Source organism: Mastomys coucha, unplaced genomic scaffold (genome assembly GCF_008632895.1).
Source record: "Mastomys coucha isolate ucsf_1 unplaced genomic scaffold, UCSF_Mcou_1 pScaffold18, whole genome shotgun sequence".
NCBI lineage: Eukaryota > Metazoa > Chordata > Mammalia > Rodentia > Muridae > Mastomys > Mastomys coucha.
Window position 1 is genome coordinate 6225229 of NW_022196900.1, and position 14754 is coordinate 6239982.

Genomic DNA, 14754 nt, shown 5'->3' on the forward strand with positions numbered 1-14754 from the left:
TTGCAGCAGGTTACAGATGCTGGGGTGCCTGGTTTTCAGCAGGTTACAGATGCTGGGGAGCCTGGTTTTCAGCAGGTTACAGATGTTGGGGAGCCTGGTTTGCAATGCTGACGTGCAGATATGAAAGCAAAGAGGCCGCCACGGGGCCCATGAGTTGGGCTTACAGATGCTGGGGAGCCTGGTTTTCAGCAGGTTATAGATGTTGGGGAGCCTGGTTTGCAATGCTGACGTGCAGATATGAAAGCAAAGAGGCCGCCGTGGGGCCCATGAGTTGGGCTTTCCCATGACAGATGATGGACTGTTCTTTCTCAGAGCAGCCAGTTCCGTGGTTCCAGGAGTGACAGACCCTATTTCCTTGTAACTTCCAGTGACTGTCCTAGTTCCTAATAGCCTCCCTTGTCTGAGATAGCTACTCTGAGTTCTGGCAGTATGGCTTTCCCGTCCTGAAGCTGAACAGTTGCTCCTCATACTTACCACTCCGCCAATGGGTTTCTAGATGGACTACAGTTTCAGTGACCCTTGCAAATGGTGACATCCGGAAAGGTCCACACTTCCACCAATAAATAGCTAAAGAGTGCCCCGAGAATGAAGGGTCGCTTCTGGTGTGCACCAGAAACGCTGGCGGAGCTCAGGGTTGGATTCCCACTTGGCAAAGCTGGTCACACTGTTGGCTTGGGTGATGCTTGCGGTCAGTGAAACACTGAGCCGGTTTTCAAATGAATAGCTTCCAGGCCGAGTCCCCCATCCTGTGCTTGTCCAATTGATTTTTTTTTTTTTTAAATCCTCAGAGTCACTCTTCCTATTAATCCATGTCAGGTCATGTAGCTTGGCCGGGTGTTTTGGCCTGCTGTGCTTTCACAGTCCTGAGGCTGAAAGGCTTATTTGTTCGGTTGCCAGCTATAATCAGCCGCCTTTCTTGTCAAGGAGCCTCCTCTTCTCAGAGCTCCTTCCCTTCTAGTTCTCAGCCAGCTAGTTTCCTTGAACAGTTCAGCTCCTGGCCTAACGCTCAGGGGATTGCCCTCCCTAGCATGAGAAACAACGATTGGCTCCTGTAGCTTCCCACTCTCTGTGTCTCTCTTCTGCCCTGCCTTTGGTTGCTCCATCTCCTGAGTCTTTAGAGTGGTGCTGGTTGCCTATTGCTGTGAACACCGTGCTGTGTTGACAGCCCCGCCCCCTGTGCCCTCTTAGACTTGTTCTTGGTTTTCCCAGGCTCAGACTCAGAGCTTCTGATTCTCAAGGATCTCATTCAGTATCTGTGGCTTGGGACCCGATGGGCCTCTTACCGTTCTGCCTTTATAAATTCTCCCTCTGCCACCATCTGAGGCATTGCTGAATAGCAACAATAAGGGCTCAGCCAAAGGGAGCTTGAGTTACTTAGCTCAGTGGCGGCTCCTTTGTCTTAACAGCAACGAGGTCCTGGGTTTGATCCCCAGCACAGGAAAGGACCAGAGAAGAAAAAGAGAAAAGAAACCAAAACTATTTCTAGTGCAGATAAACCATTGCTGAATTCACCTACTGGCTCTGCATGTAGCTTTCTCCGCAGGGGGATTGTGGGAGAGATTAAATGCTTTGCAGGAATGAAGAAATTCTGACATGTTCACAGGACCTTGGTCTGTCTCTGGAATGCTGTCTTGGAAAGAAAACAGAACTTGCTTGCCTCTGACTTATTCTTGCTGACCCCTTAGTCATCAATAACTGATGTTGAAAGTTCCCTGCTCATCTCTTAGGCTTTTTTTTTTTTAAACCAAGAATTAACAACAGGCTTTCCTTTTTTAAAAGATTTATTTATTTATTTATTGTATATGAGTACACTGTAGCTGTACAGATGGTCGTGAGCCTTCATATGGTTGTTGAGTATTGAATTTTTAGGATCTCTGCTCGCTCTGGTCAACCCCACTTGCTCCGGTTGGCCCCACTCACTCCGGTCAACCTGCTTACTTCGGCCCAAATATTTATTTATTATTATAAATAAGTACACTGTAGCTGTCTTCAGACACACCAGAAGAGGATGTCAGATGTCATTTTGGGTGGTTGTGAGCCACTATGTGGTTGCCTGGATTCGAACTTAGGACCTTTGGAAGAACAGTCTGTGAGTGCTCTTACCCGTTGAGCAATCTTGCCAGCCCAACAACAGGCTTTCCAGCTTGTGTTTTTTGAATCGTCCAAGTTTGTTGCGGAGAACTTGATATTGGCGGCCTGTAGTCTGTAAGTGTACCTTCCTTTCTCTGATCTTGGGCAGTGCCAACTGTGGCATATTCCAGTTCCTTAAGCCCCTAGATTTACCTGGATCGGAGTCTTGAGCTTGTAACTTTGGATTTCAACTTCTTTTCCTATTTCATTTATTCTTTCTGATTGGAAAACCAAGAGGGTCTGCATGGGAACAGAACTATGCTTCCCTCTCATGCTCTTGTGGCCTGAAAGCAAGCTGTGTCTCTGAGGTGGTGAATCACAGTTGTATGCCCAGTCACGCCAAGTAACACCACAGTGTCTTCGTATAAAAATGTCAGAGCCATTTATTTATTTCATGTACATCACACACTGCTGTGTTGGTGGTATCCAAGTCCATGAACTTGGCTTCCAGAAAGCTCCCCAATGCTGTTACAGATCTCTTCCCTTGGCTACATAGAACATGGCCCAGAGCAACATCTTGGGACTCTTGTACATATGGACATGCTAAAGGCTGGCCTAAAAGACTGCTAGAGTATGGGAGGGAATGAGGGATGCTGGCTGGAAAATAGCCCGTGGGGCAGGAAGATCATGCCCTGCTGATCTCGTTCTATAAGACATTGCTCAGGTGTCACAGTTTGACCTCTTGTGATCCTTGTAAGGGTTTGCTATCTAATCATACCAGCTAATATGAGTCTATTTACTTCTGGAGAAAGAGAATACCAGAAGACAGTAGTCAAGAGAGGCCAGTCACAATTCACACAGACCAAAGCTTCAGGGAGCTCTGTCTAGCTCCCATGTGTATGGATGAAAACCCTGAAATTCAGAGAATCTAAAAGACAGCCAAAGTTATACAGTTTAGGGAGGATTTCTGTTTTGTTTTGTTCCTGGGGGATGGAGGGTGATGGGGTTGGTTGGTTCTTGGTTTGCTTTCCTCCAGTTAGGATTTCTCTGGGTAGCCCTGGCTGGCCTGGACCTCACTCTGTAGACCAGGCTGGCCTCAAACTCAGAGATTTGCCTGCCTCTGTCTCACAAGTGCTGGGGATTAAAGGTGTGCAGCACCACTGCCTGGCTGATCATATAGTTATTTTAAAGTTTATTTATGTGTATGTATCTGTCTGTGTGTTTCTGGTATGTGTGTGTGTGTGTGTGTGTGTAAGTAGAGATATATGCACAAAGACCAAAAGGGCTTTGAGATCATGCTTTGTTACCCAGAAGCTAGGACTTGAACTCCAGTCCTAATACATGCATAGGTGCACGCGTGTGCGCGCACGCGCGCGCACACACACACACACACACACACACACACACACACACACACTTCCATTCATAGGAATTTGTGCTTGAAGTTTTCACAACTTGTGAGGTAGAACTTGGGACTTAGGTCCCCTCTCAGCCCTCTTTGTCTCAGCTTGTCACCATTACTTCACTGCCATTTGGAATTTCCAACTGTTAAGACACACAAGAACATTGTCTAGATTGGACTCCTTAAATTCTAGGAAAAGAAATCTTTAAATGGATTGCCCTCCTTCTGTGTGTACTTTACTAAGTCCATAGCAACCATGAGGTTGTGTGTGTGTTTAAGAAGTAAGAAGTTGTAAATGCTTTTATGAATGTGCTGATTCAAAGTCTGTTAATATCTTTCAGGGAGTCCCCAAGTCATCCTTCTTGACTGAAGAGAAGAGGGCCCGGCTGAAGACCAACCCTGTGAAGGTGCACTTTGCTGAGGAAGTTCTGGTCAGTGGGCACAGTCAGGTGCGTCCATAGCTGGAGACGGGAGTTCTTGCTGAAGTGGGCAAGTGGTCTTCTAGCACGTGCCTCACCACAACTCTGGAATCTTCAGAAAGGATGTAGCAGAAGCGACAAGCATTTGCTGGAGGCTTAGTGTAGTACTTCCTCTGCAGGACAGTGGAAGCTGGGGGAGCCCTGGGCCAAGGCTGGCATGAGGAACCAGTCCTAAGTGTGGCTGCCTGCTACCCAGCAACTCCACTCTCCTGCTGCGATAGGCCCAGAGATTCCAGTTCTTATTATGAATGAGCTTACTATTCCCTTGAAAGGAAATATTAATGTTATTAAAATAATGGTGGTGGTAGCTGGGATTTCTTTCTTTTTTAAATTTAACATCTGCTGATAAGAGCCCAACATCTTATTGAACCTCTGTTACTCACTTTAAACCTTTTCTGTGCCTAGTCCTTCTATCCTGCAGAGCAATTGGAACAAGAGAAGAGACAGAGGCTTAGAGAGAGTAAGAGAATTAACTGCTAAATTACACAGTAAGAAAAGTCAGGAGCCTGGATCTGTGTGATGTCACTTCTTTCGTTTTTTTCCTGGTCATGCTCTCTAGTCTTTTTTTTTTTTTTTTTCAACATCCAAAGCTTTTTTTATTAACAGTAAGATCCAGGGTTAGTTTTTGTAGCCTCAGCTGACCCTTCAGCCTCTGGCACGCTCAAACTTCCGGCCCTTGGAATGGACGTAGGGTTTGGTGTGGATGTGTGGGGTTCCTGGGGCCTTGCCAAAATGTCGGTAGACCTCTCGGCCCTTCTGAGGACCAGACAGAAGCACAGTGCCTCTGCCCTTGGGAGACACCAGGGCCAGTTGGTCAAAGGTGAGGATCTTACCCCCAGCCTTGAGGATGCGACTTCGGGCCCCGCTGCTCACCCTCAGTGCACACACCTTTAGCTTGGGTACTTCCAGAATCCGCACATCATCTGTGACCGTTCCTACAACCACAGCGGTCTTGTTCTCCAGGCTAGGAAGCTTCATCTTTCCGATCATCCCGGACAGGGACAGAGGAGGCCGGTTAGTGCGGCTCATAAATAACCTCTTCAGCCCAACTTGATTGAAGGTGGAGTTGGTCTGTCTGGCCAGAAACCTGTAAAGCTTGACTAGCAGCCGCAGGTAGATGTCCTGGCTCTTGGGCTCCTTGCGTCAAACCTTACGGGTCCTTGTTGTGGCAAATGTCAACACCCATGATGGCGCCTCCTGCTCTGCCAGGTCCAAAACAGCTCTCTAGTCATTTCTGATAAAGAAAAGTCCAGGGCTGATGAGAAGGCGAGGGTATACTATGAAAAGACATGTTTGTTAAGGGAAATTCGAGCCTTCAGATGGATTAAGGTTTATTTATATTTTTTATTTATGTGGATGTGTCTGTATTAGTCTCTATACCCTGTGTGCCTCTGCATATATGGGGTGGGGGAGGTGGTCACAAAAGCCAGAGGAGAGCAGTGGATCCCCTGAAGCTGGAATTAACAGTTAGAAGCACCGTATGGGTACGGAGAACTGAAGTCAGAGCCACAAGCGTTCTTAACCACAGAGCTATTTCCTATCTTGAGATGGATGTTTTAAATAAGGGGATTTATTGATAAAAGACACATTTACTCATAAGTTATAAAATGGCTGGAAACTTTTGCCATTCTGAGTCCAGCAATCAGTATTAGATTTTAAAACTTTCAAGTCAAAACTTCTTGTCATCCAGAGAAATGGAAGGATTGGGCTCCATGGCCATTTAAACAAAGGATTTAATCAGTTCACCTAGTCCTCCTAGAAAAGCCTTTATTTTTCTCTCTGCCCTGCTACATGACAGAGCACATCTTCAGTGAGACCTGAGCAAAAAAGGTAGGCTTGTTCAGGAAGGGGCCAGTGGAGGCCTAATCAATCAATCAGGGTAAACCTGTCAGCAATGATTTGAATCTCTTGGGTGTACACACTTGTGAAAATGGATGGAACCTCTCTGAAGATTAAATTTAGATTTGCCGTGTGCATTCACTTAATCTTAGTCAAAAGGCCAAGAAGTAGGAAGCTCGCATATTGCAGAGTAGTGTACATACTGAGTAGTAGGGGTCAGAAGCAGCTCTGGACAGAAAGCATAATGACCCATAGGTATGGACCAAGTAATGGTCTGTCGCTTTAAACCCCCCCCCCCCCATCCCCTCGTATCTGTTCTGAAAACTCAAGAGAAGGACACGTTTTAAAACCCAAACAGGCTACTGAACTGGGTTTGTAGCATTGAAGAGTTTTGGTGGGGATGGGCAGTTGAGGGACAGTGCCCCAGTAGTGTCTTTGTGAAACTTCCAGATGGGGGCTCCAAAAATAGGCACCTGAACCAGCCGTCCAGGAGAAGCGCCAAAGCTAGGGAGCGCTCCTCACTGTGACCTGGCGCTCCATCCTCAGAAGCATTTGAAAGCTGATTAAGCTTCCCTTAAAAAATGAGTAGAAGACAGCACAGCACCTGCTCTAGTAAAACCCAGCTTTGGAAATGCGTCTGGCTTGGCTTACAGTTAAAGAGACACAGAGGCAAACTGTTACTAAGTGATGGTGCTGGCGATCTGCCAGCTCATTAGTAAATGAGCACAAATCAGAAAGAAAAAAAAAATGTCAGCCTGGGTGTTGAGAAGGGTTCCAGTCAGGCATCCACTGGGGCTTTGTAAAAGAGTTCTTAAGCTCATGGAGGAGGTGAAAAAAGATGCAAGTTGATATCTCCCATGAAATATGGCCCAGACATCTCACTTGTATAAATTTAGAATATAGAGAGATTTAAAAGCAAGAAATGCATATAATAAAGATAGCTGTAGTATCCATATTTTAAATAGCCAAAAACCAGAAAGATGCTGTGTGTCTAGAATAGAGACCTGGTTATTTCAGTTCCTTAGAATATGTTAAAGCCTTGCAATGATAAATAGTAAGCCTACATTAAAACCATATGTGAAATGTTGGGTAAAAATAAAAGAATATAGAATTGTGCATAGTCTGTTTTTCAGCTCTCTAAAATTTATGTAGAAATTTAGACAAACATTGAAAGAAGCTTTAAAGAAAAATAAATGGTGGGAGCTATATGATGTTAGGCTATTTTTTTTTTAAGTCTTGTGAACCACAAATTATAATGTACTAAGGAGAAAAGCCCCAAGTGGGAAATCCAAAATGAGATTTTTTTTTTTTTTTTAACACCCAGAGCCAGAAACTCAAAATAACATCCCACTTCCTGGCTGAGTGTAATTGGTATTAGAGCATGTCTTAGTTAGGGTTTCTGTTGCTGTGATTAAATACCATGAAACTGGGAGAGGAAAGAGTTTGTTTTCCCGTTTACAACTCCATCACTGAGCAAAGTCAGAGCAGGAACCTGGAGACAGGAGCTGAAGCAGAGGCCACGGAGGAGCACTGCTTACTGTCAAGTTCCTCCTGCTGGTTTGCTAAGCCTGTTTTCCTTTACGCCTCAGGACCACCTGTCGGGGAGAGAGTCTGATCCCTCCTACAGGGATCTTTAACCAAGAAAATGCCCTAGAGACTTGTCTAGAGGCAACCGGGATGGAGGCATTTTCTCAATTGAGGTTTCCCTTCTCAGATGACTTTAGCTTGTGTCTAGTAACAAAAAGGCACCCAGGACCCTTACCTCCATAAATAGAAACACTGTATCCAACCTTACCTCCATAAATAAAAACACTGTATCCAAAAAAAGTTAAGCTAAGCACTGATATTATATACTTAAAAGACTCCTGATTCTCACAGGAGAATGCTGTCAGGTATATTGGAGGCAGACTAGAAGGGAATGAACCTCTTTGCACAGTTGGGCTTTCTATCTATTGAGACACATAAAGCCAGTCCTGGTTCAAAGACTGGGAAGGAGCTCGGATTTCTCCCTAGTTCTGGAGGATGTATGTCAGTTCTAAATTTCAGCTCAATTCAGAGGTCAGTTTTTAAATAGGAGCTGACCCTGGGGGGACCTCCCACCACCCCCAAATGCTGCTCTGCTCCCAGGAATCCTGACTGGCATGGAGTTACTAAAGACTAGCCCTCTTCCCCTGACCCCCAAAGCCTTGGAAGAGTGGCAGGGTCCCCTAGAGGTGATGGATGGAGTCAGGGGAGTACAGGGCATCCCTTTCTGCCCCTTGCTGATGTATCACTGTAGAGAGCAACAGCAATAAAAGGAAGCATTCCACCTCTAACTCCACCCTTGGTCTATGCCAGCCCCACAAGGAAAGGTCTAAGGAAAGGAAAGGCCCCATGTGAAGAGCTGTCAGTGTTTGTAGGTTTTTTCTTTTTTTTTTTTTAAACTTTATTGTTTTTTAAAGGTTTATTTATTTATTATATGTAAGTACAGTATAGCTGTCTTCAGACACAACCAGAAGAGGGCATCAGTTCTCATTACGGATGGTTATAAGCCGTCATGTGGTTGCTGGGATTTGAACTCAGGGCCTCTAGAAGAGCAGTTAGTGCTCTTACCCGCTGAACTATCTCTCTAGCCCCTTGTAGGGTTTTCAAAATAGGGTTTCTCTGTGTAGCACTGGTTGTCCTAGAACTTGGCTGGCCTATAACTTAGAGAGCCACCTGGTTCTGGCTCCCAAGTGCTATCATTAAAGGCGTGCACCTCCACCCAAGCAGACATCATTTTTGAAATGATGCCCCTTAAGGGTGGTACCCAGTAGATATACACCAGTGAACATCTGTGACAGGCTCCTGTAGTGCTCTGACGTGGCAAGACTTACCCTTCTTCCCTACTACCCACCACAGTGAGTGGCTCTCATGCATTTTCCTAGACAAAGCAAATCCATCCCCTTGGAGAAAGTCCCAAATGCTAAAAAGCAGCAATTAGCTCTCCAAAACTGGCAGTGCTGGGCAGCTAGGGATTGGTGTGCCAGGAGCCAGAAGAATGTGTGTGTCAGCAATATAACACTGCTCTTGTGTCATCCAGGGGAACTCTCTGCTTTGTATGCCCAACGTGCTCAAGGTGTACCTGGAGAACGGACAGACCAAAGCTTTCAAGTTTGAGGCAAACACAACTGTGAAGGTATTAAAAATAAATCGGAACTGTTTTTTTCATAGGAAAGTTGCTCAGCGGACCACCAGACAGCTTGCCCTCTGTCTGCCTTGGTGGGCTCGTGCCCACTGCAGCCTGCATGCCCTCATAGTACAGTACAAGATATGTACTCCAGGTCTTGGGGACCAGCACTTAGCATTACAATAGACAGTAAAAAACAAAACCTTAACAAGGTAAGTACATGCACGCACACACATTAGATATGTGCACAGGCATATATCTAATATTTCACTCTGGCACCTTCTTTTGGCAATTTCCAAGCTGCTCCAAATTCCCTGCCTGTTTCTACCTTAGTATAATTTAGGAGGTGCCAGAAAAGACCCTTTGGAACCCAGGAAGCTCCTTGGCTGCATTTAGTTCACGCCAGTCACTCTGCTGGACACTTCTCTTTGTACTATCTAATTTAACATCTCAATAACCTTGGGAGGTGACCCGACTAGACTAGCATTATCTCCTCCACTTCGTAGGTAGGAACTCAGGCCCAGTAGGTCCCCAACGTGCTATGATCCACTGGTTTATAACCAAGCTAGCTCTGTAGCCATCCTCCCTGCTGAGTCTTACCTCTCCTCCATTATTCTGCTCCAGATTCGAAGCTTTGTGAGTGAATCAGGCGGGTTCTACTTCTGTCATCTTTGATCAAAGTAGAATGGAGGAGGGCAAGTAAGTCTTCAGAAATACCCTGAGGGGATTTACAATCAAAGTTCACATCACAGCGGAATTAGGAAGATAGAGTTAGGACCGTGAACAAAGGCTTAGCAAGTATAATACCGGCTAATCTTATCTGTAGTGGCCAAAATTTAGAAAGCAAACCTCTTAGCTCTTTATAACAGGGAGAGCAGTGGATCTACACAAATCCTGTCAGGGAAAAAGGAAAATTTGCTTCATCCCACCTGGGTCTTCTCCTTCCCACCCCTCACCATGGGAAGAAGATTTTTAAATAAAAAAAAAATAAAGTTCTTCTTTGGACCAGAGCTATAGCTTGGCACATCCAGCAGTCCTCCCCCTTACTGGTGACTGAAGCCTCAGGTTCAGCCTCTGGAGCTGTGTGGGCTGAGTGTGGTGGCACATGCCTGTAATCCCAGCACCCGAAGGTAGTGACTGGAGTTCAAGATCATCCCTTAGCCACATAGCAAGTGTGAAGCCATCCCTGGGGTGCCAGACTCTGCTCCCCTACCCAGAAAGAAACAGAGACCGACAAAAACATCTCTAGATGCAAGGAAATGTCATTTGACCCATTCACATTTACTGACTTACTGACACTTGTGGGTCAGACCTTTCTGTGTCACTTAGATGTTGCTAATACGGAAACCATTTGCTTAGGGTAATCCTGTTAGGAAGCCTGGGGTATCGGGTCTACTGTGTGCTTAAGTTCAGGTAAGGGCCACAGAAATGATGTTGTGCAGGCTCAGGAGAGAGATCTTCCAGCTGAGTGTCAGTGCACGGCTTCTAGGAAACAATGGGCCGTGGCCACCTGGGAAGATGGACAGGTTTTGATAGCAGTGCATTGGAGTGGGGTCAAGATGCTTCCAGGCATGGGAAGAAGGCCAACGAAGACTTGGAGATGGGCAAGCTTTCCCAGTGCTTCAGAGCAGGGCGCACTGGCCAGAGTTGGGCGTGGTGGTGCATGCCTTTAATCCCAGCACTTGGGAGGCAGGCAGATTTCTGAGTTCGAGGCCAGCCTGGTCTACAGAGTGAGTTCCAGGATAGCCAAGGCTACACAGAGAAACCCTGTCTAGAAAAACAAAAAAACAAAAAAACAAAAAACCAAAAAAAACCAAAACAAAACAAAACAAAAGTACAGGAAGATAAAGTGGGAAATGAGGTATGGTGAAATCCTAGCATTAATTAGGCACCTACTGTGTGGCAGGCATGGTGCTTACTTCGACAGACAGCCCCATCATTCTCTCTTCACTGAACAACTAGGAAATATGAACTTACACACTTTTGGCATTGTAGACTGACTGCTGAATTTATGAAAGTTGTTTTTACTTTGTTACCTTACCTTTCATTCACTAATTTTCTGTGCGTGTTTCTGGTTGTGCACATGCCAGTGTGTCTGTGGAGGTCAGAGGACAGTTTGCAGGAATCTGTTCTGTCCCCCCACCATGTGGGTTCTGAGCTCAAACTTGGGTTTATTATTGGTCTTTGGTTGGCAAGCCTACCTCTTGACTCTGTGGGTCCCTTCTCCCGTCTCACCCTTGCCTTGACAGCCCATACATTATTTCCTGTCTTGGCACATCTGGCAGTCTTCCCCCTTGCTGGTGACTTGCTGACACAGGTGCCCTCTTTAGAACTTAGTCAGCACTTATGTTGTGGAGGGTAATGGAGCCAGCAGCGAGAGCACTGGGAGCAGGCAGCCCTTCACAATTGGCACTTTCTATATCTGAGGTTCTGCGTTCTGTAGTCTACAGTGATCACTGATCCAGTGACACATTTCTGAGCATCTCCAAGGACCCAAACATTGGAGTATCACAGACCCCAACTGTGTTGGCTAGTTTTATTACAGCTTGATGCAGGCTAGAGTCATCTGAAAGGAGGAAACCTCAACTGAAAAAAACTGATGGGGAGGGCCCAGACTGTTGTGGGTGGTGCCATCTCTGGGCTGGTGGTCCTGGGTTCCATAAGAAAGCAGGCTGAGCAAGCCATGAGGAGCAAGCCAGGGAGCAGCACCCCCTCCATGGTCTCTGCATCAGCTCCTGTCTCCAGGTTCCTGCCCTGTTTGAGTTCCTGCCCTGACTTCCTCCAATGATGAAACGGTGCTAAGTTAACCCTTTCCTCCCCAAGTGGCTTTTGGTCATGGTGTTTATCACAGCAGTAGAAACCCTAAGACTCCAACATTGGTGAGGTCTCCACCGTCAGCGAGTTGCTGTCTACTAAGGTAAAAGGAAATGAGCAAGAAAACTAATGCTGGAGGAGGTGAGCTCATGTAGAACACTGACCAGGGAGTGTACTAAGTGCCTTCCATGGGAAAATGAATGCACACAGCAGTCCAGCTGACAGGTGTTAGTGTCTACCAAAACAGAGAAAAACCACAGAGAGAACAACAGTGTGTCCACATATACGGTGAACCGAGGAGGATCAGTCTCAGTCTAGAACCCTTTCACGTATCTGATATACTGTCTTTTACAAAAAGAACATCATTTCTTAAAGAAATGGATAGTAACTAATGATGGGGGGACTAAACATTCCCCAGGAGTTCAGCAGGGGAGCTCTTGCCTAGTATATGTGAGGACATAGGTTTGATTCCCAGCCAAAGATCTTCCTGCAACTGAGAATAATAGGCAGGGTGACATTTAGATACAGGAACCATATGGGACCTCTCTGAAGAGATGAGATGTAAGTCAAATTTAAAAGGACAGAAACAGCCTTGTGGAAAATGATGAAAAAAAAAAAAAACTGTATACGTCAGAGGGAAGAACATCTGTGAGTGCCTGAGGCATCTGTCATGACAGGGGCCACTGGAGAGAAAGGATGAGTGTGGCCTGGTGGCCGTGGAGCCTCCGCACAGCATTATCTGCCTTTCCATCTTGACAGCCTCCCTGGCCATCTGTAGGCATTACTATCTTCCATTTCAGAGGAAGGAACTAAAGCCAACATCTCATAGTCACATGAGGGAACTGGGAGGATTCTGTCCAGAAAGCAGTTCGTGTAGAGTGGCAACTCCAGAGAGTTTCTATCCCAACACTGAGGCAGGAGACTCATGGGGAGTCTCCCCATGTTGGCTGCATCCTCCCAGAAAAGCTAGATAGACTGCTGCCCTGAGCAGTACAGGGCCATAAAGGTCCAGCATGGGAGCCCGGGCCCTGCCTGTGTTAGCAGTGGACACGGCGGCATCGACTTCTAATGGGGAAGCTGTAAGAAGGCCCGGGGAAGTCTCCCCACTCATTGAGTGACCCTTCTTCCCCTCTGCTGCCAGGACATCATCCTCACAGTGAAGGAGAAGCTGTCTATCCGAAGTATCGAGTACTTTGCACTGGCACTGGAGGAACAGTACAGCATCTCCCGCTTACACCTTCTGCATGAGGAGGAGCTCATCCAGCAGGTAGGAGGACCTACCCTACCTTGGGAGGCCAGGGCTGGATCAAGTACACTCACTCAGCCTGGGTAAGAAGGGCAAGACTCAGGCCTGGTTTGCATCTGTTCCTATGAGGTATACAGGGCATAGTCCAAGATGCCCATCTTCTAGGTGTGGAGATAGAGGCTTAGCTGGGTAAGGTGGTTTTCCCCGGTCAAATATCTGACAGAGTCTTTTGCATCTAGCTTTGATCATCTTTCTTGGCACCTGCTGTCTCAGAACTACTAGGGGACATTGGTTGCTGTGTCCAAAACCCTTTCTGTGGCATTGCTCCACTGAGAGGCAAGCCCCAGGATAGGACAGGACAAACACCTAGTCCTTCTGTGCCACCCAGTCCTTCAGCCATCCAAGAACTTGTAGCCCAGACTCTTTAAAGTCAAACGTGAGTCAGTTCAACAAATCATTGTAGGGTGTATACTACGAAAAGATCAGCAGTAGAACAGATTCTACAGTTGAGGGAGGGGCGGGCTTCTTCAGCAGGGGAATGAAATGGGGAAGCCTCAGTCTTGGGGATCACTCAGCCTACCTCATTGCGAGTGAGTTATGACCCAGTCACCACTCGCTGCAAACTCTTAAAGAGTAGTAAAGTATAGAAAGGTACAAACTCCATTTTCACTTGTGGAAATGAACACTCATATGCATTCCATCCTCCTGGTTGTGATAAAATCCCCATCAGGAGAGAGAAGTTTATTTCGCCTCGGAGTTTAGGACTTGCAATGCGTCATCGTTGGCATGGGAGCAGGAGCAGTCCTTGTCCGTGATGGGAGCTTATCATAGCTGGTCACATTGTAGCGGCAGATAGAAAATGGAGGGACCCAAGATATACCCCAGGGCCTCAGAGACATACTCTCCAAGCAGGCCCTTCCTAAAAGCTCCACAGTCTCCCAAGACAGCCCTTTCCACCCTAGACAGCCCTTTCCACTGAAGACCACATGTTTAAACATGTGCTGGGGGGAGGGGAGCTTCACATTCAAACCACAAAGCAAATAGTCCTAGACTGACCCTGGGAGGACATTGAGATGTGGACAGGGGTTCCTAGACTGACCCTGGGAGGACATTGAGATGTGGACAGGGATTCCTAGACTGACCCTGAGAGGGCATTGAGACGTGGACAGGGGTTCCTAGACTGTCCCTGAGAAGGCATTGAGACGTAGACAGGAGTTCCTAGATTGTCCCCGAAGGGCATTGAGATGTGGACAGGGGTTTCTCTGACAGAACAAACAACACTCTTTGAATCTTTTACATTCCACACCATGGGAAAGGAAGTCAGGCTAAGAGAGAACGCTGTGCTGTCTGGGGAAAGACTGAAATAGAACAGCGGCCTCCCTTTCTCTCCTCCCTTGTGAAGCTGCTTATGGAGAGCTGCGAGGTCACTGTGTCTTCTCTCCCTTGGGCAGGTGGTGGAAAGGGAAGAATCCCAGGACTCCCGCTGCCTCTTCAGGGTGTGCTTTGTTCCCAAGGATCCCCTGGACCTGCTGAGAGAAGACCCCGTGGCCTTTGAATATCTCTACCTACAGGTGACCAGGCTGAGCTTCCTGGGACGCCAGTGTCCTCAAGGATGCACATTGGGTTATTCTGGGTCGGTGGTGGCTAAACCGCTCTCCTGAGGGATTGTCTCTTAGAGGACAGTGGGTCTCATTATCCCTCCCTGTTTATTCCTGCTCTGAGTTGCTGTAATGGGAGATGTACAGTAGACTAATCA

At 46.8% G+C, this 14754-nt stretch overlaps 1 protein-coding gene and 1 pseudogene across 3 annotated transcripts in view; one reads left to right on the plus strand and one right to left on the minus strand.

Annotated features, from left to right (window-relative positions):
• Positions 1 to 14754, plus strand: part of Frmpd1 (FERM and PDZ domain containing 1) — a 103435-nt gene that overhangs the window by 73551 nt on the left and 15130 nt on the right. For all 3 annotated transcript variants that reach the window (XM_031377283.1, XM_031377284.1, XM_031377285.1), the window contains exons 6-9: positions 3814 to 3921; positions 8852 to 8947; positions 12894 to 13019; positions 14450 to 14569. In XM_031377283.1, the coding sequence (XP_031233143.1) occupies positions 3814 to 3921; positions 8852 to 8947; positions 12894 to 13019; positions 14450 to 14569 (450 nt within the window). The remainder of the gene's footprint in view (positions 1 to 3813; positions 3922 to 8851; positions 8948 to 12893; positions 13020 to 14449; positions 14570 to 14754) is intronic.
• LOC116095939 lies at positions 4570 to 5137 on the minus strand (annotated as a pseudogene).